Below are 27377 nucleotides of genomic sequence, written 5' to 3' on the forward strand. Positions count from 1 at the left end.
GGCCCAAATTCGGAAGAGCTCCATAGGCCACAAAAGGGTTTCAACTATCCTGTAGCCAACAGGAAGCCACTGAAGGTTTTAAAGACTGAGAGACATCAGATTTGCATTTTAAAGGGGCCTTCTGGCAGCTATGTGGAATGTAAAGAAAACAAAAATCCCGTCTTCACCAAAAGAGTTCTCGGAAGGAAACAGTGGATATGGCAGGTGCCCTTAACGAAGGGAGCAGTGAACTTTGTTCAGGAAACAATATAAAAATACCTTCAGTGTATGCAGCTACTGCAATTAGTTCTCAGCGCGCGATTTCAGGCTCAGGGATGACAAGGTCTCATGGGAGAAACAACCCTTGATAAGTGGTTTGAAAGACACCAACGCGGTGTTTTAAAGACAGACACATTTGACCCTCAGAAAAATGGGCATGTCAGGGCACAAAACTAAAAAAATGTATGCTTATAAATGGGAGGCTGCCAAATCTAGAAATGCCCCCAAATTTTCATTGATCTCATCAGTAGGGAGTGAAAAGAAAGAAAAGTGAGGATAAAAAGAAACAGCAACTGTGGTCATTGCCCTAAAGAACAGAGTATCATAAAGTCTCTTAAAAGCCGACTATTCCTCAAACCACCTCTACTTCTGTGGTTCTCCTTTTGTTATATCAAAATGAAATTCAGCTCTGTTTTAGTTACAAAATTACTAGGTACATTAGACAATTTGATACAACTTAACTACTCCACAAATGTAACTATTCAAAAATTGTTCAATTACACACGAAATGAATGAAATGAATGAATTACACACAAAACCTCATTTGCATGAACAAAAAAAAAATCTGTTAATGCTCAATTGGGCCTGAACCAGTTGTGAAACAGGTGAGAATTTATGGTTGAACACTCTGACTGAAGCTCTATTAAAGCTCAAGACAGATTTTTAATGAATTAATCCCCAACACATTTGTATGCTCCATCCTGTCCAATGCCTAATTGTGCCTAAATCAAGCCATCCTTGAATAATCACAGCCTCCTGTGGGTGCCCAAGGGCGTCTTGGGCTCTCCGCACTGTCCCCAGACCAACCTAAAGCCCTCCTTCTTTGGCTGTTTTCTTTCTGGTGACGACACAACTTGTGATATGAGGATTAGTCGTCATTAAAGATCACACTCAGCTGTGGATTCAGAATCTTGCATTTGGCTTAGTGGTTTGTCATGATTTGTGTTGGATCATCTCTGTATCAAAGCAGGGAATGACAGAACAGGTGTGAATGACTCAGGCGTTTAGAGGACGGACTGTGGCAAACTTTGGAAGACACAGATGAGCGTGAGTAGAGAATGAGTGGGACTCGAGGAGGAGAGAGCTTGAGAATCACCGCTCTGTGATATTCCTCAGCCCCACCCGACCCCTTCTTCCCTTAGTGCCGATTCAGCGCTCATGTGCGTATATTATCAGTTACTCGGTGCTCAGTGTCTGTATTCCTGCTACACTGTAAGTTGCCCAAGAATGCAGATCATCTGTTATATTCCTGGTATTTATTGTAGGGTATTTTTGAGTAAATGAATAAATGGAAAACTTAGATTTCTGCTATACATTTCTCAAATTATTTTCTCTGTATGTTTGGTGACCTCAGTTAGGCTTAGAACCAGTTCCTTAAATTCCTCCACCAGTTCTTTTGGGCCAGAATCTACCTTGCTGATCAGAACAGCACCGAGTTCTATGGATGACAGAGTTAAATGTTATGAGTCACGAGGGGTGTAAAATGTGAAGTGAAATTTATATCAAAGTTGGCCTTGACAATCTCTGAACGAAAACCATTCTCTCACTAAGTCCAACACAGACAAGTTTTACTCCAGCATTAAAAACATACCACCTCTCCGGCTGTGCAGCAGAAGTACTCGGCTTGCATGTAAAGGCCGCATGAAAAAGGAGTATCTTTAAATATTCAAATCACGCCCCAGTCACTGGGATACACACATACAACTGGGGGTGCAGCAGCATCGGACCCCCACCCCAGGCTCATTCTCAGGCCCACTGGACTGTTTGAGGGCAGAGTCCTTTGCCTCCTTACATCATGACTTCACTTTCGCGCAGAGCCTGTAGAATTCTCTTAAACCAAGTATCTGTATCAGGCAGCCATGCTGTGTGTTAGGCACACAAACTCTCATTGAATAAATGCACGAGGGTTCATTTCGACAGACGGTAATTATCTACTCGGCCAAAAGAAAAGATGCATACTTTCAAAGTCAAGGAATGCACAGAAGACAGGATGGTGGCAGAACCACATGGGTTACACGATTCTGAAAGATGATAAAACAGTGACCTTTCTGCCTTTGAAGCACGTCTCTTTGTCTACCGCAGACATCGTCTCCATGGAACCTACAATATGTTTCTGAGGTGGACGAGGAGTAAGAATGATTGAGATTTTGCTGATGGAGAAATGAAAAGCTCAGGGAGAGCATCTGAGTGTGTGAGGTTAGCCATGGCAGGGGCGCTAGAATCCATCTCGCCGGGCCTCAGCTCAGCACTAGCTCAACGGCGCAGGTTGCAATCCATCTCTTTAGAAAGCACAGCGATTCCACCACACATGCTTCTCTGGGAGCTCGGTCTGAAGAAACTTCACAAATTCCAGCTGAGAGGCTGATCACCTTAATCTGCCAGTTGTGGAATTTCCCAAAGCTTCTATTCTTAGCCAGATGTTTGAGGAAAAGCTCGTGATCTCACTTGCCAGCCCTGCCGTCATTCTCACCTCTCACTTATCTCTTCCTTACCTTTCTTGTACTCAGCAAAGCTTCAAGGCACAGCCTGGGTGATAACCTCTCCTGCTCTGACCTGAACCTATTCACTCAGGAATGCCTCTGCATACCCAGGAGGGGCGGGAGATGGAAGCTGTCTTATCAAGTGGGCTGTGCCCAGTGTCTGGTTCTCCACTGTGGGAAACGGTCACCCTTCTTACGCAGGAGCTGCCCCAGATAAATCAGGAGGCCTTCATGGGGATCCTGGAGCCGGAGAAAGCCTGGTGGAGTCCTGCAGTTTCTCCCATCAGTGCGGCATGGGAAGTGGCTCCATGAACTTTCAGGCTCTTTCACGAGAAAGATTATAGACATATTTTATTAAAGGCTCATGAAATAGGGTGAAGCTTTCTGAGAGGATACTCTCCATTGGTGGTGCCCAGAACATGGGACCCAGACTGTCAGGCCCCACTGACAGCCATTTACTGAGGTTAGGATGCCTTCTAATCTACCTGGAGCCCTGCACACAGGTTCAAAGTCAGGAGCGTCTCATTGCTTGTTACATTCTTTTTAATTTTATTTTTTGCCCCCCCTCCCCACCCCTCATCATTACATTCTTACTTGGTATTTTTTATTTAGCCCTGATAAGTAGCTTGGGTCCTGAAAAGAAGATTTATTTCCCTTTTCTACCTTTTGTATTTCACATTCTTCATTGCCATGGGTATCTAGCCATCAGCCTGGCTTAGCAATCACAGAAACAGGTGAGACCAGAAGACTGACCTGAATGTATGAATTGGCTACCATCAGCCCTGCCCCTCGGGTCTGTGCCTTCATTCATTCACTCACTTAGAGGCAGGGTCTTGCTCTGTTGTCCAGGCTGGAGTGCAGTGATACGATCATAGCTTACTGCAGCCTCAACCTCCTGGGTTCAAGCGATCCTTCCACCTCAGCCTCCCAAGTAGCTTGGACTACAGGTATGAGCCACCATGCCCAGCTAGTGTTTTAATTTTTTTTTGTGGAGACGAGGTCTCCTTATGTTGTTCAGACTGGTCTCAAACTCCTGGGCTCAAGTGATCCTCCTGCTTAGGCCTTCCAAAGTGCTGAGATTATAGGTGTGAGCCACTGTGCCCAGCCTGTGCTTTTACTTATAATCAACTACACATATGCAAGCTTTGCTGGTATGTTTGATCCTCTGTTGTACCCCACTTGTTATTGCAACAAATGTTGACCGAGCACAATATTCCAGAAACTGTACTCGGTGGGGGGTGATAAACTGGGAGGCAGTGAGGCCCTGTTGCCTATTAGCTGTGTGAACTTGGACAAGATACTCAACCTTTCTGTGTCTCAGTTTCCCCATCTGTGATACCAGTATGATTACAGTACCTATGTCACAGGTTGTCAGAATGAAATATCCATAAGGCATTTAGCAGAGCTTGTGAGGCACAGTGAGAACAATGCCCGGCTGTGGTGCTCACGATGGGAAATACTCTCACCGGGGGCTCATTTATGCACCGTGCTAAGTACCTTCCATGTAGCTGAAATGCCAGGAAATAAGTACTAGAAATCATTTTCTCCTCCTCCCTGTGGTCCAGCAAGTCCACGAATTAGGAACTTCTACCCCTTTAGCAAGATCAAGACAGAGTTCCCGCTCTCGGTTCTGCTCTTCTATTCACTTCCTCCAAGGGAGGAAGGAAGAAGGTCTGACTGCTGAGGCTGGTGAACGTGAGCCTGGGTGACAGCTGGCACTGTCTGCCTGTCCCTCCCCTGCAGGCCACACCATTCTCTCCTCCACTGAGGCCGTGGGGTTGGGGAAGGGGCTGTCTACCCTTTCCTACTCTGCTAGGATTAGCAGGCTTTTCATTCCCAATCATTCTTTTGTATCTATCTGATCGTTGGTTCAGAATTCAGAAAGAGCTTAATAGTAACACCAGACATTAGACATAAAGGAAGATAAACTTGAAAGGCCAAAAGGGAAAGGAAGACGCCTTCCAATTTCTGCCCAGCCCCGAGACCATTATGTGCCATTACGCCACAGCGGCTGCTGCAGTGGACAGACAAAAACATGAGCCGTGGCTTTGCTGCCAAGAGATGATGACAGAGCTGGGGCCTGATATTCTGTTCCCAATTCAGTGAAGCTCTGAGAGGGGCCAGAATGTGGTCCTCTTGAGAATGAAAAGGACGAGGTGCAGAGATCATGTGTCAAACAAGCGGCAGAACAACCAAAGCTTGAACCCAGTGTTTGCGACCCCGGCCGATCCCCAGACGGTGTCATTTCTCCCTGAGTGACTGGCGTGGTTCTATAATGAGCCTGGCAGAATTAATGTAGTGGCAGCTTCTGCCTCAACTCTTAAGAAAATAATAACAATCTCTCGAGATTTCTATAGCTAAATATGAAGATACCGCTAGCCAAGGAAGCAAACAGAGCTAAGGGGGAAAAAATAAAAGCAAGTGAGAATGCTAAAAATCTCATAGAAAAGGGACTTCGATGTCCCAGCGACATTCTGAACTCACATTCTCTGCATCCTAACCATCATTAAAATGTATAAAAATGAGTATTTCTAAAGCAGCAATACTAAGAATTATCATTGCTGCAGTTGCCTGGCAACCTGAGACTTTGGTTATTTTATTTCTAAATAGGGAACACTCTAAACTGGTATCTGGAGTTTGTGCAAATAGTTCTAAATTGATATTCTCCCTGTAAATCAGGGGGAGAAAATACAGCATTAATGTACATTTAAAGGAGGTTAAATATGCATATGTCTCTCTCTCTCACACACACACACACACACACACACACACACACACACACACACACACAGATTCTTACATGAACCTCTCCGTTTCATGCTATCTTAAATCTGGAGAACTGATACTCCTTTGCATTTTTCCTGGCAAATATCTACTTAATTTCATGGTAGGTCTAAGTAATATACATCCAAGTCCTGAGGAAGAGCCTTTCCTCTCCTGTGTGAGATGGGAATCCAACGCCGTGGCTCCACAGTCCCAAACCTTTTTACCTTTTTGGCACCAGGGACAGGTTTTGTGGAAGACAATTTCTCCCTATGGAAGACAAACCACTCCATAGGGAATGGTTTGGGGATGAAACTGCTCCACCTCAGATCATCAGGCATTCGATTCTCATAAGGAGCGCACAGGCTAGATCCCTCGCACGCACAGTTCACAATAGCATGAGGTTCCTATGAGAATCCAGTGCCACCGCTGATCAGCCAGCCAACGGCCCTCAGGTGGTCATGCTCCCCCACTGCTCACCTCCTGCTGTGCAGGCCGGTTCCTAACAAGCCAGGGACCTGTACCAATCTGTGGCCTGGGGGTTTGGAACCCCGCTCTAGCTAACAGCAATCTTGAGCCCCTTTCCCCAGCTTCCCAGACCTTGAGTACTGGGTTTCCAGTTCTGAGAAAGGAGAGGCTAACCCCAAATCTCCATGGGCTCTAGGAGGAAACACTTCTCCAGGCAAGGAAGGGAATGTCCGCATCCTTCAGAGAGGCTCGTCCTGAAGTTCCTGCCAATGCTGGGCCTGCTGCCACAAGTGTGACCCGCAGGTGCCAGCACCCCACCCTCTCTTGGATGAGAAGGTGCTTGCGTTTTGAAAAAGCTGCCTCTACTTATGAAGTGTCATTTCCTTTCAAGTCACTGATTTGAACTTGAGCTTCTAGTGCTGCCTGCTGCTTTGAATGAACTGGTGTGTCCCAATGCTACAAGCTTAAAGATGACCTTGGTTCCTGACTCCTCACTAGGGCCTTAGGAGGAAAAGAGTTCCCATTATAGCCCCTGAGCATGGGTGTCCTCATCGCTTTTGTGGAACACAGCCTTCTGGAAGTGGATGCTGCCTGCGGTGTTTGCTCGTGGCCTGCAGCTTGGATCACAGATTGCCTCAGGCTCTACCAGAGAGAGGAGGAGGCGAGCTCAGCACAGCTGCTGAGACCCAAAGTGTCTCAGTGACTGATCTCAACAAACAAGGATTAGGTCTGGGTCTGAACCACAGACCAAACCCGTGAGAGGGAGGTACCGGGCATCGTTTCCACGACGGGATCGTTATGTAGCACCATTTTTCAAGATGACTGGGAGAAGCATCTCAGACAGGCATGACATGAGAGGGCCACAGAAGGACTTTCCATGAACTCTTGTTAAAGGGCAGCCAAGACATTAGCAACTAGCTGTTGTTTAGAAACAGTGTTTAGAAACACCGTGTTGGCAAATAAGCAAACAGGTCGTATGACCCATTAAGGAAATTCTTTCTCCATATGGAGCAGCAGTCATCAATGACGGTAAATGCTTCAGGGCTTGAAGGACGCCTGCATGACAGGTGTGTGCTTCCTAAGGGCCTGTGCCCTTTGCAAAGCAACATCTAAGAGAACCAGAAATTCTATTTTGAGATAATCGGGTCGTGGTTAGAATCTGAGTCTCGAAAGGCTGTGGTCCTTCAGATGAGCTGGGACATAACACCCGTTAGCCGAAGCTCAGTTCACCCTGACAGATCCTTGTGGCCGTTCTCCTGGGGCCAACTCCTGTGGGATGTGCAACACTGGGTTTTGGCCTGAGAAGTCATTTCAACGCTTCTGCCTATTTTTTCTTATCCATTAAATGGGAAGATTCCTAGCACCTTGGTGCCCAAGAGCAGTAAGGAACAGCAAATGAATGTACCGGATAAAGAAAATTTGCAAATGCACTGTCAAAATGATCGAACGAGGGCAGGGTTCCCTGGAGGTGGAGGCTCTCAAAAATTAGAGAGTAATTTGTGCAGCCTGTCAGTGCAGAACTGACGAGGGGTTGGAGCCCTTGGTGGTCTCCCTGCCTTCCCTGCATGCTTTTCTGAATGGTGCCACCGTTTAGAACTGATTTATGGCACCTGGACTGGCCGGCAAGCCCGTGCCATGTAATGTGCCTGTGCCGTGTAATGGCTGAGATCGGAAACCTGCTCCACGCCTCCTGCATCTTCAAGGGCAATATCATTTGCAAAGTCAGAAGCATTCAGCGCACATGGAGGGTGCCTGTGGGAATGCCTGGGATGGGTAATGAATCCAAACTCACTTTCCAGCTTGCTCACATGACAAATAGCCTGGTAAGATGATGATGAGGAATGAAGACAGGCTACAGCCCCTCTGTGCACTTTCCAGCGAATTTCCCAGGAGCAAGCACAAGTAACGCGGGTTCCAAGTACAGAGTTGTCTGGGGAGACAAATGAAGAGGTAGTGGGGTGTCTGTGTTTTTTGGGGGGGTGGGGGAAGGAAAGAGAATATGGAATTTGGTTTTCTATTTTTGTTCCCCCCGCCACCCTCCGTAAGTGAGCAGGAGGAGTAAGAGGAAACCTCAAGGTCAGGAAACTTCCCCTTCTCTAAGGAACCCACTGCAAAGACAAGGCTTGACACCCTGAAGGTGTTTAGTATGCTAACAAAATGCTGCATAATGTGGCTTCAGAGCACTGACGGAACTGATCAAAGAAATCGGGGCTCCCCTGCCGTGCGTGCGCAGTGAAGGCAGCTCCGACGTTTCGGGAGCTTGATGAGAAGTAGGCTGGGCCTGCAGCGAGGGCTGGGAACCGTCGAGGCCTCTGAAGCTGTGAGGAGCGAGGCAGTTTGATCCTGCCACCCACTGGCTGGGTGATTTGAGTAAAGCTTTGCCTTATCCTCCTGTACCTCAAAAGAGGACAGTTTCTAGTTGATGAATCACTTTGTAAATGTACATTTGCAGATGCCAAATATTGCATCTAGGCCGTGGTCCAGACTCGGAGAAAACATTTCGGCAAGGGTCTTTTTAAGATCACATACAATGAAGGGCATTAGGACACTGAGGGGTGACAGAACAAACGCACTGGCCAATGGATGTTTCGGGAAGGACAGCGCCGGCTGGATGGCCAGGGCCACCGTGTTTCCAGCACCAGGCAACCCAGCAAGGTCTCCATGAGGTGTGTTAGGCAGGGCAGGGCAAGGGCAGCTGGTGAGTCTGTACCCACGCCATCCACAGCTCAACCAGGCCACGGGACAGCTCCAGGATTGGGTCTTGTGCTGACACTGCATGGAAGCTAGTCTGCTTACTTGAGACACAGAAACACGTTAATGATCACTCTCTTGGTACCAGAATAGAAGGGGGCTCCTGGAATGAAGGCAGGCAGCTGTCTGCAGGGACTGGTGAGTGGAGATGTCTCCCAGGAGGGCAGGTGGCCAGTTGGTAGGGCCAGCATGTTAAAAATATGCTTAATTAACACGAAGCTTGAACGATTAATACAAACTTTCATTTATTTATTTTTTTTTTTTTTTGAGACAGGGTCTCACTCTGTTGCCCAGGCTGGTGCAGTAGCACAATCTCAACTCACTGCAGCCTCTGCCTCCTGGACTCAAGCCACCCTTCCACCTCAGTCTCCCAAGTAGCTGGGACTACAACCACGCAACACCATGCCCGGCTAATTTTTGTATTTTTTGTAGAGACAGGTTTTTGCCATGCTGCCCAGGCTGGTCTCAAGCAATCCTGCCACCTCAGCCTCCCAAAGTACCAGGAATATAGGTGTGAGCCACCACGCTGGGCCATAAAAACAATTTTTAATGTTTCCCTACTCATTTATAAAAAATCCAACTCTAACTAAAAGGAAGTTACTTTAAATTAAAAATAATTTCATGTTTACATGCATCTATCTTCCCGCCATCAATTCAACAACTATTTATAGAAATCATAAAAGCACGTCGCCCTGCAGAAACAGTGTAAAAGCTATAAGTAAAATATGTAATCAATGACCTCCTAATAAGGTGCAATTTGGAGTTTTATCTATATCATGATCTATGAAGTTATGACATTAACAGACATGATTCTCATTTTATGGAAACCAGTGAGTGCTATAGTAACTCTTCCCTTCATCTCCAACTCCAACGGTTTCCCTCCCCCGCCCTTTCTCCCCACAAGCTGAATTTACTCAACTACAGAAATGACATCGAATGAAACTCTGTAATTCTTCAACTCAAAATATTTTCCCATAGAAAAGGGTTGTTACAAGAGCCGGGAAAACCATTTCTGGGTTTATCCAGCTAGGATTCCAAATTTCTAGAAATGAGATGGACAGGATTATAATCACCATTTAAGCTCCTAAAGTCAGTCCAGTAATGGTTCTCCTGGTAGGAAATAAACTCACAATGTATTTGGTGGGGGGTCTGGCATCAAATAGGGCTGAGGGGAAGAAAAACTCCAGCGCTCATCGTGAATCTCAGTAATTATAGAATACACTGCCCGGCTTTTTCCTCCTACACAATAGCAACGTAGGTTTTGTAGGGTTTTTACAGATAAAACCATGAATCCACATATATTTAGCTAATCTTCACCTCATGGCAACTCTATAAGGTCGGTGTTTTTTCCCTTTAAATAGGTGAGGATAGGCTTGACTAGATAGGTGTAACCGGACTTTCATCATTGGTTATTGGCCATAGTGTCCTAAATTCTACAATAAATTTTCTTTTTTTTTTTTTTTGAGAAGGAGTCTCGCTCTGTTGCCCAGGCTGGAGTGCAGTGGCGCGATCTTGGCTCACTGCAAGCTCCGCCTCCTGGTTTCATGCCATTCTCCTGCCTCAGCCTCCTGAGTAGCTGGGACTACAGGTGCCCACCACAATGCCCAGCTAATTTTTTGTATTTTTAGTAGAGATGGGGTTTCACCGTGTTAGCCAGGATGGTCTCAATCTCCTGACCTTGTGATCCACCCGCCTCGGCCTCCCAAAGTGCCAGGATTACAGGCATGAGCCACTGCACCCAGCCTACAATAAACTTTTATACATGTTTTATCATTTTGAGCCTTATATTTCTGTGATGTAACATGTATAGCTTTAACCCTCATTTTAGGAAGAATGAAGGTTCATGCAGCTAGTAAGAGGCTCAGCTAGGCCTTGGCAGAAGCCTGGACAGCCAGTCAATGGCCTGCCACCACACGGTCCAATGAGAACGCTTAGTTGGGGTGATGGTGGTGGAGTGGCTTTGTCTCTGCCAGACATAGGAGCGGCTGTAATTTAATTGTCTTGGAGCAGTAGTAAAGAGACGGGAAGGATCCTGGAAGTGACTAAACATTTGCATGGGAAGGCAGGTGCTAACTCCCCTAGCTTTCTGAACTCCTGAGATTGGGTTGCCAGATAAAATACATGTCACCAGGAGTGTCCCATGCAATGTTGGGGTGCATACTTATAATACAACCTTATTTGTTGGTTATCTGAGATTTGAATTTGCCTGGATATCCTATATTTTTTTGGTTAAGTCTGGTGGCCCTACCCCTAAGGATAAGCCAGTCTTCCACCCCTCACTCTCATCACTATGAAACAGGCGCATCTTTATTATGGTGACAATGACCCACCACCTTCATTTGCGAGTGGAGACCTCAACTGAGATAATTTCCTATTTCCTCTAATTTGAGCAGCCTAAAGTTAGAACTGGAATAGATTTAAGTATTTCCAAAAGTTTTGAATTTGGGAGATCATGCATTACACAACTGTTAGCTAAGGCTGGTCTCTGGCACTGAACTTATAATGGGGTCCAGGCTGTCCCTCTGTGGCACACCTCTCCACAGATGGCACTGAACAAAGCGTCCCACACCATGCTTACCCCACCACATTCTTTGAGTAGAAGAGTCACTTACTTGTATGGAATGTGTTTGCTGCCATTGACGAGAGCCAGGATGACATTGCCCAGAGCAGACAGCGAGAGACACAGCCCTGAGCCTCCTTCTCGATTTTTGCTAAGAGCTTTCACACAGCTGCCGAGATCAATGAGATGCAGGCGGCTGCGACCTCCAGACACTACCACAGGGGAGAAGATAAAAGAGAAATGGTTAAGTTCTGACAAACACTCATCTGTTCTTCATGTAGCTCCTTGGGAAATCTGAGGCAAAATGAGAAGGGGAAGTAAAAGGTTGACGTTCATGACCTACTAGGAAACCCCAGAAAAATCACGCTGGGGTTGCAAATAGCATTGGTCCTCTTAAATTCTTTCCACCACGCACCACTGACCTTCTAAAGCCTACGACATTCACACTACAAATAAGTGAATTCAAATAATTCTTGCAGGTTGAACTGAATGAGATTTTGGAGAAAATAAATGTCAAATTAAAGGAGGATATGTTTCTACCTAAATGCCATTTGAATAGCAGAATTCTGAAACTCATCAAGTTAAAACCTGAATGGCTCATGAGTGATTACCTGCTTTGGTTGATCGTTATACAGAAACCAACCTAAAGCTCAGCCAGGAATCAGGTTGCAAACCCAAGACAAAAATCAGGAAGAAATAACGACCAGGTGCAGAGACAGGGAAGACCCAAATATTTGCTGAGTATCTGCCAAGTGCCAGGTGCTGTACAAACATCAGTTTCGTTCAGTTCCCACGATAAAATCATAAGCCAAATACTATTATCCTTTCTGTATTGATGAGAAAATAACTGTTCACAAAACTTAAGTAACTTGCTCATGAATACCTCTGCTGCTGAAGTACAGGGAGACCAAGGTGGCAACAATTTACAAGACAGAGTACTGCAGAGGAGAGAACTCTAGAGATTTGCAGAAGGTCCCTCAAGGGTTCAGCTGAGTACTGATCAGCACACCTGATGTAGTTTGGATGTTTGTGTCCTCCAAATCTCATGTTGAAATGTGATCCTCAATGTTGGAGATGTGTCATCCACCCCCATGACCCAAACACCTCCCAGCAGGTTCCAACACTGAGAATCACAGGCGTCGTGTTGAAGTGTGATCTTCAGTGTTGGAGATGGGGCCTGGTGGGAGGTGTTTGGGTCTTGGGGGTGGATCCCTCATGAACAGCTTAGTGCCCTTCCCATGGTAATGAGTGAGTTCTTGCTCTTTAACTTCATGCAAAAGCTAGTTGTTTAAAAGAGGCTGGCACCTTCCCCCTTCTCTCTCCTGCTCTCTCTTGCCATGTGACACGCCTACTCTCCTTTCACCTTCCGCCATCATCGTAAGCTTCCCGAGGCCTCACCAGAAGCAGATGCTGGGTGCCATGCTTCTTGTATAGCTTGCAGAACTATGAGCAGAATAAATCACCCAGCCTCTTTATAAATCACCCAGCCTCAGGTATCTTTTACAGCAATGCAAAAGGGAGGTAACACAACATTCATGTGAGAAAACTATTCAAGGCTCAGAAATTAACTACCTAAAAAGATTGGAGATAATGGTGCACAGCACTCACACAAAGCCAGGAATAGTGCCACTTCCTAACAGCCAGCCTGGAAAACTTCACGATTCACAGGGCATTGGGTTGAATACCCAGAAGTCTTTCCCATACTTAGCCACAGACTGAACACTGACCTGATCCCACCTAACACATATTAAAAGCAAAACAAAAAAATGATCAAACTGTTTCCAAGTAATGCAACTGCATTCTAAAACAAAGCTTAAGAATATTTACAAAGTAAAGACTCGGGAAAATGAAACCCATAATGAAGAGATAACTGAAACCAACCTAGAACTAGCATAGATGTTAGAATTGACAGAAGCAGCTATTTATTAAAACAGTTATTTCAACTGTATTTCAGATGTTCAAAAAGTTAAGTAGAAACATGGAATATATATTTAAAAAGACACAAAACTGAACCTCTAGAGATAAAAACTACAATATGTGAGATTAAAAAAAGATATACTAGATGAGATGAATGGCAGATTAGATATTGCAGAATGAAAAATCAGCAAATTTGAAGATCTAGCAAAAAAACTATTCAGAATAAAATATATAGTGAAAAAAAACAACAAATAAAACACAGAAGAAAAAGAGCTGTAGGACAACTTCAAGTGTCTGCTATGTGTAATTGGAGTCCCTAAAGGAGAAGACACAGAGTGTGGTACAAATAAAATATTTGAGAAAAATAATGGCTAAAACTTCCCCACATGTAATGAAAGTCATAAACCCATGTATCCAAGAAGCTAAGTGAGCCCCAAGCACAAAGGAAGAAACTATATCAAGGCATATCATAACACAACGGCAGATTTCTCATTGGAAATACAGGTGAGAAGACAGTGGAGCAATGTTTTTAAAGTACTAAAAACTGTCAAGTTAGAAATACACACCCAGCAAAAGTATCATTCCAAAACAAAAGGGAAATAAAGATATTTTTTGACTTAAAAATCCTAAAAGAATTCACCATAAGCAAAAACACAAGGAATATAGACAAGGGAATGAAGAGCTTTGGAAATGATAACCACATGGGTAAATATGTAATTTTTATTACTTTAAATCTCTTTAAAAGATTATTATTAAAACAAAAATCATAATGTAATGTGTGAATGATGACATATGTAAAATTAAAATGTTTGATAGCAATAACACAAAAGTCAGAGGGGAGAAATGGAAGTATACTATTGTAAGGTTTTTATTCCTTATATAAGTGGTATAATATCACTTTAAATTAGATTGTGGTAACTTAAACATATATATTACAAACACTAAAGCAATAATTAAACAATAAAAGTAATAGCTAATAAACCCACAGAAGACAGAAATTGGAACCATTTAAATGTTTCATAAATCCAAAAGAAAGCAAAAAAAAAAAAAAAAGAGAGAGAACAAAGATCAGATGGGACAAATAGAAAACAGAAAATAATATTTTGAACCAAACCATATCAATAATCATATGAAATTGAAATAGTCTAAAATACCCTTATTAAAAGGCAAAAATCGTCAGATTGGATAAAAAAGTGAGGCTCTACTATGTGCTTGAGAAATACATTTCAAATAGAAGTGTATTTCTCATAGGAGAAATACACTTCAAATAGAAATAAACAATCATTTAAACGTGTAAGTGTGGATAAGGCAAACAGTAACCATAAGAGCTGGAGTGGATCTACCAATATTAGACAAAAGAGACTGAAGACAGTCAAAGACCTATCCCATCTGTGCTAAGACCCGCAGAGAGGCATGTACAGCACCTCCTGCTGCAGTCGTGGAACTATCCTATTGATGCAGTGTCCTCCTGGGAAAGACATGCCTTCTGATACAAGACTGGGCTCTCCAGCTTCTATTCCACAGCAGATCCCAAGAGGGCCCAGTCACAGCTCCAGACCCTCTCTCTGTAGTCAGATAACTATTCTATCTCTACAGGAACTTGCTGGGTGACACACACCCCTCTGAGCTGAGACTGACCCCTTCAGTATCTGTCTCACAGCAGATCTTATGAGGGCCCAGATTCTGCTCCAGCTCCTCCTGCTGATAGTTGGGGAACTATCCTGTCTATGCAGGGACTTACTAGAAGATGCATGCCCATTTGAGCCAATGTGGCAGGTATGCCAGCCTCCATCTTTTTTTTTTTTTTTTCTGAGACGGAGTCTCGCTCTGTCCCCCAGGCTGGAGTGCAGTGTTGCAATCACGGCTCACTGAAAACTCTGCTTCCCGGGTTCACGCCATTCTCCTGCCTCAGCCTCCCAAGTAGCTAGGACTACAGGCACCCGGCCAGCCTCCATCTTATAGCAGACCCTGAGGAGGCCCAGTCTTGGCTTTAGCTCCTCCTGTTATGGGCAAGAAACTACTCCACTTGTGCAGAGACTTGCTGAGTAACACATGCCTGTCTCAGCCAATGAGAAAGGCCCATCAGCCTCCTTCCCACAGCAGATTCTGAAGGGGTCCAGTCTCAACTTCTGCCCCTCTTGCTATAGTTGGGGACACAACCTACCTGTGCAGAGACCTGCTGGGAAGTATACTTGTCTGGGAAACTAGGACAGTCTTCAGGACTCAGGTCCCTGGTGGCCAGTGTTCCCACATAACACAAGTACCGTCATTGGGTCTTCCCCAGGTCCGTTTGGGCCAGAAAGCCATTGTGAGACTCACAGCAAGCCTGGGAATAGAGTATCCTCTAATGCTGAGATTACTGTGGTGATCACAGGGAACACAATAGTCAGTTGGCTTAGAATCTCTGGAAGACCCTCTGAAGAAGTACGGGCACAAACAAAGCCAGACTAGGAAGACTAAAATATTTAATCTCTCAATGTGTAGATATCATCATACTTCAAGCGTCAAGAACATTCAGGGAAATATGATGTCAAAGGGACAAAGTAAGGCACCAAGACTGGCCCTAAAGTGATGAAAATATGTGATCTCTCAGACAAATAATTCAAAATAGCAGTTTTAAGGAAGCTCAGTGAACTTCAAGAAAGCTCACAGAAATCTCTCAGAGAAAGTTCACAGAAAAGATTTAAAAAATAAAATTAAACAGAAATCCTGGAGGTAAAAAATTCAATAAATGAAACGAAAAATGCAATAGAGCGTATCAGAGGAATTGATCAAAAAGAAGAAAGGATCAGTGAGCTCAAAGACAAGACTATTTGAAAACAGACAGTCAGAAGAGAAAAAAAAGAATAAGAAGGAATGAACAAAGCTTATGGGACCTATGGACCAACATCAAAAGAGCAAATATTTGGGTTAGTGGAATTAAAGAGAGAACTGAGAAAGACAAGACGTTGCAAGCTTATTCAAAGAAATAACACAGAACTTTCCAAACCTGGAGAAAAAGATAAATATCCAGGTACACAAAGGTCAAAAGTCACCGATCAGATTCAACCCAAGTGAGAAGACCCCAAGACATATTATAATTAAACTCACAAAGGTCAAAGGCAAAGAGGGTCCTAAAAACAGTGAGCGAGCAAGAAAAAAGCAAATAACACACAACGGACATCAAATACACCTGGCAGCAGACTTCTCAGCAGAAATTTTACAGGTCAGGAGGGAGTGAGATGATATTATTCAAAGTGCTGAAGGAAAAAAAAATGTTCCCCAAGGATACTGCACCAAGCAGTTATTCCTCAGAAATGAAGGAGAGATGAGTTTTCCAGAGAAAACTTATCACTACCAGACCTTGCCTACGATAAATGCTAAAGAAGTTTTTAAAAGCATAGGAAAAATAATGCTAATGTGATTGTTATATTGTAATCATGGCATCTAAACCATTTAAATTTTTATTAAGAAGATTAAAAGACAAAACTATTAAAAATAACAACTATAAAATTTTTGAGGTAGGCAAATTTTGATCTTGTGACATCAAAAATTTTAAATGTAGGAACAGAAGGGAATTAAAATGCATGTGTTTTTTTCTTTTTGATTTGTTTCTTTTCTTCTGCTACAATGAAAAGTTAAATTGGTATCACTTTTAAATAACTTGTTATAATTACAGGATGTTTTTGTAAGCTTCATGGTAACCTAAAGCAAAAATCTATAATTGATAAACAAAAAATAAAAGCAGCAAATTAAAAACATGCTATCAAAGAAAATCACTTAACCACAAAAATAAGAAAGGAAGTAAGGAGGTACACTATATAACAACTAGAAAATAAGTAATAAAATGGCAGTAGGAAGGCCTTACCTATCAATAATAACATGGAATGTATATGGACTAAATTCTCCAAATAAAAGACATGGAGTGGCTGAATGGATTAATAAGTAAGACCCAAGTATATGTTGCCTACAATAAACTAACTTCACCTATAGAGACACACATAGACTAACAGTGAAGGGATGGGAAAAGCATTCCATGCAAATGGAAACCAAAAGCATTCCATACAAATGGAAACCAAAAATGATCAAGACTAGCTATACTTCGATCAGATAAAATAGACTTTAAGTGAAAAACTATATAAAGAAACAAAGGAAATTGTTATATAATAATTCAGCAAGGAGTCAATTCTGAAAGAGGATATAACAATTATGAATATATATAACCAAATAGCAGGGTATATATATATATAGAGAGAGAGAGAGAGAGAGAGCAAATATTAGTAGATCTAAACAGGAGAGGTAGACTACAATACAATAACAGTAAGGGACTTCAACACCTCACTTTTGGCAATGGGTGGATCATTCAGGCAGAAAAATCAACAAAGAAACCTCAGAATTAAACTATACTCTAGACCAAAGGGACCTAACAGATATTCACAGAACATTTTATCCAACTGCTACAAAATACACATTCTTCTCATCAGTACATGGAACATTCTCCAGGACAGACCATATCATAGGCCACAAAACATGTCTCAACAAGTTTTAAAAAGTCAAAATCATATCAAGTATCTTTTCTAACCACAACAGAATAAAACTATAAATTAATAACAAGAAATGTTGGAAACTATTCAAATATATGGAAATTGAATAACATGCTCCTGGATGATCAATGGGTCAATGAAGAAATTAAGAATGAAGTTTAAAAAGTTCTTGAAACAAATGAAAATGGAAATACAATATGCCAGAACCCACAGGATACAGAAAAAGTAGCACTAATAGAAAGGTCTATAGCAATAAATACCTACATTAAAAATACAGACTCCAAATATAAACAACCTAATGTTGCACCTCAATGAACTAGAAAAGGAAAAACAAACCAAACCTAAAATTAGTAGGAAAAAAATGAGTAAAGATGGAGCAGAAATAAATGAAATTGAGACTAAAATAACAATACAAAAAACCCCAACAAAATAAAAAGTTTGTTTTTTTGAAAAGCAACAAAATTTTAAAACCTTCAGTTAGACTAAGAAAAAACAGAAGACCCAACTAAATAAAATCAGAGATGAAAAAGATGACATTACAACTGATACTACAGATACACAAAGGATCATTAGCGACCATTATGAATAACTATATGCCAATAAATTGGAAAATCTAGGAAAAAATGGAAAAATTCCTGGAAACATATAACCTACCAAAACTCAACTGTGAAGAAATAAAAACCTGAATAGGCCAATAACAAGTAATAGATTGGAACAGTAATAAAAAGTCTCCCATCAAAGAGAAGCCAGGGAACTGATGGATTTACTGCTGAAATCTACCAAAACATTTAAAGAATAACTAATACCAATTCTACTCAAACTATTTTTAACAATTGAAGAGGAGGAAATACTTCCAAACTCATTCTACAAGGCCACCCTGACCTTATTTCCAAAGCCAAAGATAACAAAAGAAAACTACAGGACAATATTTCTGATAAAAAGAGGGAAAAATCCTCAACAAAATACCAATAAACAGAAGACAGCAATATATTAAAAAGACCATTCACCATAATCAAGTAGGATTCATCCCAGTGATGCAAGGATAGTTCAACATACGTAAGTCAAATAAGTTTAATACATCACACATCAACAGAATCAAGGAAAAAATATGAATTACTTCCATAGATGCTGGAAAGGTAGTCAGTAAAATTCAATATCCCTTCGTGATGAAAATCCTCAACAAATTTATAGAAGGAACATACCTCAACAAGATAAGTGTCATATATTACACACTCACAGCTTATGTCATACTGAATAGGTTAAAATAGAAAACCTTTCACTAAGATCTGGAATAAGAAAAGGATGCTCAGTGGTGAACTATAAACTGTAATTATTCAGTATAGTACTAGAATTCCTAGCCAGCACAATAGGGCAAGAGAAAGAAATAAAGGGCATACAAATTAGAAAGGAAGAAGTCAAATTATTCTTGTTTGTAGATGACATGATCTTATATTTAGAAAAATCTAAAGATTCCACCAAAAAACTTTTAGAACTGATAAATGAGTTTAATAAAGTTGCAGGATATAAAATAAACATGCAAAATGTGTAACATTTCTATATGCTATCTGTGATCAATCTGAAAGGAAATCAAGAAAGCAATCACAACAGCTACAAAAACATACCTAGTAAAAATTCAACCAAAGAAGTGAAAGATCTCTACAAGAAAAATTATAAAACACCAATGAAAGATATTGAAGAGCACACAAATGGAAAAATATCCCATGCTCAAAGAAGAATTAATATTATTAAAATGTCTATACTACCCAAAGCAATCTACAGATTCAATGCAATCCCTATCAAAATACTCATGACATTCTTCACAGAAATAGAAAAAAGAAATCTTAAAATTCTTATAGAATCACAAAAAACCCGTAGTAGATAAATCAATACTGACCAAAAATAACCAGGCTGGAAACATCATACTATCTGATTTCAAATTATACTACAAGCTATAGTAAGCAAAGAGTATACCACTGGCATAAAAACAGACACATAGAAGACCAATGGAATACAATAGAAAACCCAGAAATAAATCTATGCACTTAACAGCCAACTCATTTTTGACAAAGGCGCCAATAACATACATTGGGGAAAAGACAAACTCTTTAATAAATGGTGCTGGGAAAACTGGATATTCATATGCAGAAGAATGAAACTAGAGCTTCATTTTTTATCACATTATGAAAATCAACTCAAAATGGACTTAAATTTAAACCTGAAACTATGAAACTGCTGGGAGAAAACACTGGGGAGATACTACAGGACATTGGCGAATATTTTTGGGGTAAGACCTCAAAAACATAGGCAATAAAAGCAAAAATAGACAAGTGGGATTACATCAAGCTAAAAAGCTTCTACACAGAACAGGAAACAACAAAGTGAAAAGATAACCTACATATGGAATGGGAGAAAATATTTGCAAATTATTTGACAAGGGATTAATAACCAGAATATATGAGGAATTCAAACAACTCAATGGGCCAAAACCCCCCAGATAATCCAATTTAAAATGAGCAAAAGACCTGAATAGACATTTATCAGAAGAAGACATACAAGTGGCCAAGAGGTATGTGAAAAAATGTTCAACATCACTAATCATCAGGAAAGTGCAAATCAAAACCATAACGAGCCATCATCTCACCTCAGTTACAATGGCTATTATCAAAAAAACAAAAAACAAATGCTGGAGAGGATGCAGGAAATGGTGAATGCTCATACACTTGGTGGGAATGTAAATTAGTACAGCCATCATGGAAAACATTCTGGAGGTTTCTCAAAAAACTTAAAAGTAGAACTACTGTATGATCCAGCAATCCCACTGCTGAGTATATATCCAAAGTAAAAGAAATCAGTATATCAAAGAGGTATCTGTACTACCATGTTTATTGTAGCACTATTCACAATAGCCAAAATATAGAATCAGTCTAAGTGTCCATCAATGGGTAAATTAATAAAGAAAATGTGAGATAGATACACACACACACACACACACACACACAAATGGAATATTATTCAGCCATAAAAATAATGAAATCCTGTCATTTTAAGCAACATGGATGAAGCTGGAAGTCATTATGTTAAGTGAAATAAGTGAGGTATGGAATGACAAATATCCCATGTTGTCACTCATATGTGGGAGCTACAACAGTGGATCTCATGGAGATGGAGAGTAGAAGAGTGGCTACCAGAGGCTGGGAAGGGAAGGGCAGAGGGTAGGATAGAGAAATTGGTTAGTAGGTACAAACATACAGTTAGATAAAAGGAATGAGTTTTAGTATTCAATAGTACAGTAGAAGAACTATAGTTAATAATAAACATTCCCAACACAAAGCAAAGATAAATGTTTGAGGTGATGCATATCCCAATTTTCCTAATTTGATCACTACACATTGTATACATGCATCAAAATATCATGTGTACTCCAAAAATATGTACAACTATGACACACAATTTTAAAATGCCAAAAAAGACTGAAGATGAAAAATGTTGTTAGAGTCAAAAAAGAACGTTCTATAATGAGAAATGAGATAATTCATCAAGAGGTCATAATAAAAAAATTTATGTGGCTCATGTTCTAATCCATGAAGAACAATCTGATAGAACTGCATGAAGAAACAGACAAGTCTTTAATTATAGTTGGCAATTTCAAATACCCCCATCTCAAAACTGATATGACAAGTAGACAGAAAACCATAAGGATATAAATTTGAACAATACTATCAAATATCTACTTGACACAGAACATTCAACCCAACAATAGCAGAATACACATTCTTTTGAAGTGCACACAAAGCATTTACCAAGATACACAGTATTCTGGTCCACAGAACAAGTCTAAATAAATGTTAAGGATTCATGTCACTCAAAGCATGTTGCCTGATACAATGGAATTAAATTAGAAGTCAATGTAGAACAATATCTGAAAAACCTCCAAATATTCTGAAACTCCACAACTTGGCCCCAAACAGCCTATGGTCAAGGAAAAATTCAAAATGAAAATTTTAAAGTGTTTTTAAGTGAATAGAAATGAAAATGCAACCCATCCAAATTGGTGAATAACCCTGAAGATGTACTTAAAACAAATGTATAGCATTAAATGCCTATATCAGAAAGCAACCATGGCTTCAAATCAATGACCTCAGCTTACACCTTAAGAAATTAGAAAAAAGATGAGCAAATTATAGACAAAATAATAGCAGAAAGGGAAAAAAAAAACAATAGCAGAAAGGAAAAAAAATAGCAGAAATCAACGAAACAGAAAACCAAAAACAATGGAGAAAAGTCGATGAATCGAAAGTTGGTTCTTTGAGAAGATCAACAAAATGTGTAAATCCCTAGCACAAATGATCTGGAAAAAGAAAGACACAAATGATCAATATCAGGAATGAGATGGCCTCATCTAAAGTTCCTACAGATATCAACAAGATAATAAAGAAACATTATGCCAGTAAATTAAACAATGTGTAAGAATGGAAAAATGTCTTGAAAGATGCAAAATTCCAAAGCTCTTTCAAGAAGTAATAGATAATAAAAATGGCCCTAGATTCATTAAAGAAATAGAATCTGTAGTTCACAACCTTTCCACAGGTAAAACTCTAGGACCAGATGGAGGCACTGGTGAATTCTACCCACCATTTAAGGAAGAAATAATAACAGTTCTACTCAAAGTCTTCCTGAAAATAGGAAGAAATACTTCCCAAGCTATACTATACTAATCTGATACCAAAAGCAAACAAGTATGTTGTTTGAAAAAAAAAAACACAAAAACCTGCAGAACAATATCCCTCATGAACATTGCCAAAAAAATTCTAAATAAAATATTAAAGAGCCATATTAGAAAATTGTATCTAGGGCTAGGCATGGTGGCTTACTCCTACAGTCTCAGTATTATGGGAGGCTGAGGTGCTTCAGGCCCGAAGTTCAAGACCAGCCAGGGCAACATAGCAAGACCTCATCACTACAAAAAAAGTATAAAAAATTAGCTGGGCACAGTGGTGCACACTGTAATCCTAGCTAGTTGGGAGGCTGAGATGGAAGGAAGGATTGCTGGAGCACAGGAGTTTAAAATTGCAGTGAGCTGTGATCACGCCACTACACTCCAGCCTGGGTGACACAGTGAGACCCCAACTCAAAAAAAATTGTATCTAGCAACAAATACAAAGGGTTTTATACCATGAGCAAGTGAGGTTTATTTCAGGAATGCAAGGTTGGTTAACAAAAAAACCTAATCAATATAATTTACCATATTAACAAACTGAAAGGAAAACTATATGATTGTTTCAGTAGATGCAGAAAAAGCATTTACCAAAATTCAGTCATTCCTGATAAAAAATCCTCAGCAATATATAAGTCGAAGGCAATATCCTCAATTTAATAAAAGGTATCTACTAAAAAGTAAAGCTAACATCATACTTAATGGTAAAAGACTAAATGCCTTCCCTCTAAGATTAGGAGCAAGACAAGCATGTCCACTCTCACCATTTCCATTTAACATTATACTGGAAGTCCTAGCCAGTACAATAAGGCAAGTACAATAAATGAACGATATCCAGATTGGAAAGAAAGTCAAATGATCTTCATTGGTGATATAGTCACCTATAGAAAAATCTAATGGATGAAATCCACAAAAAAGTTACTAGAACTAATAGGTGAGTTTAGGAAGGTTGCAGGATATGAGGTCAATGGACAAAAATCAATGCATTTCTTTATCATAGTAACAAACAATTAGAAATTAAAACATAAGGCTGGGTGTGGTGCCTCACACCGGTAATTCCAGCATTTTGGGAGGCCAAGGCAGAAGGATCACGTAAGGCCAGGAGTTCAAGACCAGCCTGGTCAACATAGTGAGACCCCATCTCTACAGAAAAATGATACAAAAAGAAATTAGCTGGGTATGATGTCATGTGCCTATAATCCTAGCTACTCAGGAGGCTGAGGTGGCAGGATCACTACAAATTTGAGGCTGCAGTGAGCTATGACTGTGCCTCTACAATCCAGCCTGGGTGTCACTCTGTCACCCCAACTCAAAAAAAATTAAAAATACCATTTACAACAACATCAAACACATGATTTAGAGATATGATTAAAATGTGTACATAAAAACTATAAAATATTGCTGAAAGCTATCCTTAAAAAAAGATGAAATATTGCTGAAACCTATCCTTAAAAAAATGAATGAAAAATAAAGTCTTTCCCAAACAAGAAAAAATGGAGGGAATTCACCACCACTACACAGGCCCTGTGAGAAATGCTTAAGGGAGTTCTACATCTGGAAGCAAAAGGACAATAACTACCACCGTGAGAATACGCAAGACTAAAAAACTCACTGGGAGAGCAGATACACGAATGAGAAAGAGAAAGGAGTCAAACATCACTACAATAAACTACCAAATCATCAAGGTAAGCCATACAAGAGGAAGAAAGGAACAAAAGATATACAAAACCATCATAAAACAGTTTACAAAATCACAGAAGTAAGTCCTTACCTATCAATGACATCCTTGAATGTAAACAGTTTAAATTCCTTAAGTTAAAGATATAGATAAGATGAATGGATTTATTTTTTTAAAAAAAAGACCCAACTGTATGCTGTCTCCAACAAATGCATTTCTTTTGTAAAGATGCACATAGAATGAAAATGAAGGGATGGAAAAAATTATTCCATGAAAATAGAAACCAAAAGTGTGCCAGAGTAGCTATACTTACATCAGACAAAATACAATGTTAGCCAAAAAACATAAAAAGTGACAAATAAGGTCATTATATTAATATAATGATAAAGGGATCAATTCAGCAGGAGACTATAACAATTGTAAATATATATGCAGTCAACACTGGAGTACCCAGATATATTATATAAAACAATTATCATTAGAGCTAAAGAGATTGACCCCAATGCAGTAACAGTTGAGGCCTCCACCACTCCATTTTATTATTTATTATTTTTTGGTATGGGGTCTCACTCTGTCACCCAGGCTGGAGAGCAGTGGTGTGATCTTGGCTCACTGCAGCCTCAATCTCCCAGGCTCAAACGATCCTTCCACCTTGGCCTCCGGAGTAGCTGGCACTACAGGTGCATGCCACCACACCCAGCTAGTTTTTGTATTTTTTCTAGAGACAGAGTTTCACCATGTTGCCCAGGCTGGTCTCAAACTCCTGAGCTCAAGTGATTGGCCCGCCTTGGCCTTCCAAAGTGCTGGGATTACAGGTGTGAGCCAGTGTGCCTGGTCCTGGTCCACCACTCCACTTTAGCACTGGACAGATCAACTAGACAGAAAATCAATAAAGAAACATTGAACTTAATCCGCACTACAGACCAAATGGATCTAACAGATATTTAGAGAGCATTTCATTCAAGTGCTGCAAAATACACAACCTTATCATCAGTACATGGAATATTCTCCATGATAGACCATGTGTTAGACCACAAAATAACTCTCAACACATTTTTAAAAGTTGAAATCATATCAAGCATCTTAGATCACAATTCAGTAAAACGAAATCAATAACAAGAACTTTAGAAACTGTACAAATAAATGAAAATTTAAAACCTTGCTCCTACATGAAAACATGCTCCTAAATGAATGAAATAAAATCTTTTTTCTTAAAACAAATGAAAATGGAAAAACACCATTCCTAAACCTACGGGATACAACAAAAGCAGTAGTAAGAGGGGTTTAGAGTAATAAATGTTTTCCTCAAAAAAGGAGAAAGATTTCAAATAGACAACCAAATGATGCACCTCAAGGAACTAAAAAAGCCAAAGCAAACTGAGCCAAAAATCAGAAGAAAGAATAAAGATCAGAGACAAAATAAACACTAAAAAAAAAAAAAAAATTACAAAGGATCAAGAAAATAAAAGCTTGATTTTTGAAAGGAACCAAAATTGATTAAACTGTTAGACTAACCAAGAAAAAAGATCCAAATTTTAAAAAATGAGAAATGAAAAAAATACCACAGAAATACAAATGATTAGAGTCTTATGAAGAACTACACACTAACAAATTGGAAAGCTCAGGTGAAATGGATAAACTCTTGGACACATACAGCCTTACAAGATTAAATCAGGAAGAATAAAAAAATCTGAACAAATAATGAGTAACAAGAATTAATCAGTAATAAAAAGTTCCCCAACAAAGAAAAGCCCAGGACTTTAAAAGTTCAGTAGAATTAAGCAGTAAAGTAAAACCAATTCTTCTCAAACTATTCCAAAAAATTGAAGAGGCGAGAAGTCTTCCTAATTCACGCAACCAGGCCAGCATTATCCTAATACCAAAATGAGATACCAATATCCCTGATGAACATAGATGCAAAAATCATCTAAAAAATACTAGCGAACCAAATCCAACAACACACCAATAACATAATACACCATAATCAAGTGGGATTTATCCTAGGGATGCAATGATGGTTCGACGTATGCAAATCAATAAACGTGCACATCACATCAACATATGAGAGACTAAAACAACAAGATCATCTCAATAGACACAGGAAAAATATTTGATAAAATCTAACATCCTTCATGATAAAAACTCTCAATAAGTTAGGCATAGAAAAAACATGCCTCAGCATAGCAAAGGTCATATATGACAAACCCACAGCTAACATCATAATAAGTGGGGAAAAGCTAAAAGCCTTTTTTTTTCTAAGAACTGGAACAAGACAAGGATGCCCACTTCCACCACTGTTATTCAACATAGTACTGGAAGTCCTAGCTAGAGCAATTAGGCAAGAGAAAGAAATAAAAGGCATCCAAACTGGAAAAGAGAAAGTCAAATTGTTCCTCTCTGCAGATGGCGTATAATAATTAGAACAACCTAAAGATTCCACCAAAAACTCTGAGAACTGATAAATTTGGTAATGTGGCTGGATACAAAAATCAGTAGTGTTTCTACACACCAGCAACAAATAGTTGAAAAAGAAACCAAGAAAGCTACCCCATCTACTGTAGCTACTAAAAAATACCTAGGAATAAATGTAAGGAGGTGAAATACCTCTATAACAAAAACTTCAAAATACTGATAAAAAAATTGAAGAACATAGAAAAAAATGAAAAGACATCCCATGCTCATGGATCAGAAGAGTTAATATTATTTATTTATTTTTTTACTTTAAGTTCTGGGATACATGTGCAGAACCTGCAGTTTTGTTATATAGTTATACATGTACTATGGTGGTTTGCTGTACCCATCAACCTGTCATCTAGGTTTTAAGCCCCACATGCATTAGGTATTTGTCCTAATGCTCTCACTCCCCTTTCCCTCAACCCCCTGACAGGCCCTGATGTGTGTTGTTCCCCTCCTTGTGTCCATGTGTTCTCATTGTTCAACTCCCGCTTATGAGTGACAACGTGTGGTGTTTGGTGTTCTGTTCCTGTGTTAGTTTGCTGAGGATGACGGCTTCCAGCTTCATCCATGTCCCTGCACAGGACATGATCTCATTCTTTTCTATGGCTGCATAGTATTCCATGGTGCATATGTATTACATTTTCTTTATGCAGTCTATCATTGATGGACATTTGGGTTGGTTCCATGTCTCTGCTATTGTAAATAGTGCTGCAATAAATATATGTGTGCAGGTGTCTTTATAGTAGAATGATTTATATTCCTTTGGGTATATACCCAGTAATGGGATTGCTGGGTCAAATGGCATTTC

General features: G+C 40.2%; 1 protein-coding gene across 2 annotated transcripts in view; it reads right to left on the reverse strand.

Annotated features, from left to right (window-relative positions):
- KIF26B (kinesin family member 26B) overlaps nucleotides 1-27377 on the reverse strand; it is a 565489-nt gene that overhangs the window by 55250 nt on the left and 482862 nt on the right. For both annotated transcript variants that reach the window (XM_514315.8, XM_016941996.4), the window contains one exon: nucleotides 11333-11492. In XM_514315.8, coding sequence (XP_514315.4) covers nucleotides 11333-11492 — 160 coding nt within the window. The remainder of the gene's footprint in view (nucleotides 1-11332; nucleotides 11493-27377) is intronic.

The sequence above is a fragment of the Pan troglodytes genome, chromosome 1, assembly GCF_028858775.2.
Source record: "Pan troglodytes isolate AG18354 chromosome 1, NHGRI_mPanTro3-v2.0_pri, whole genome shotgun sequence".
NCBI lineage: Eukaryota > Metazoa > Chordata > Mammalia > Primates > Hominidae > Pan > Pan troglodytes.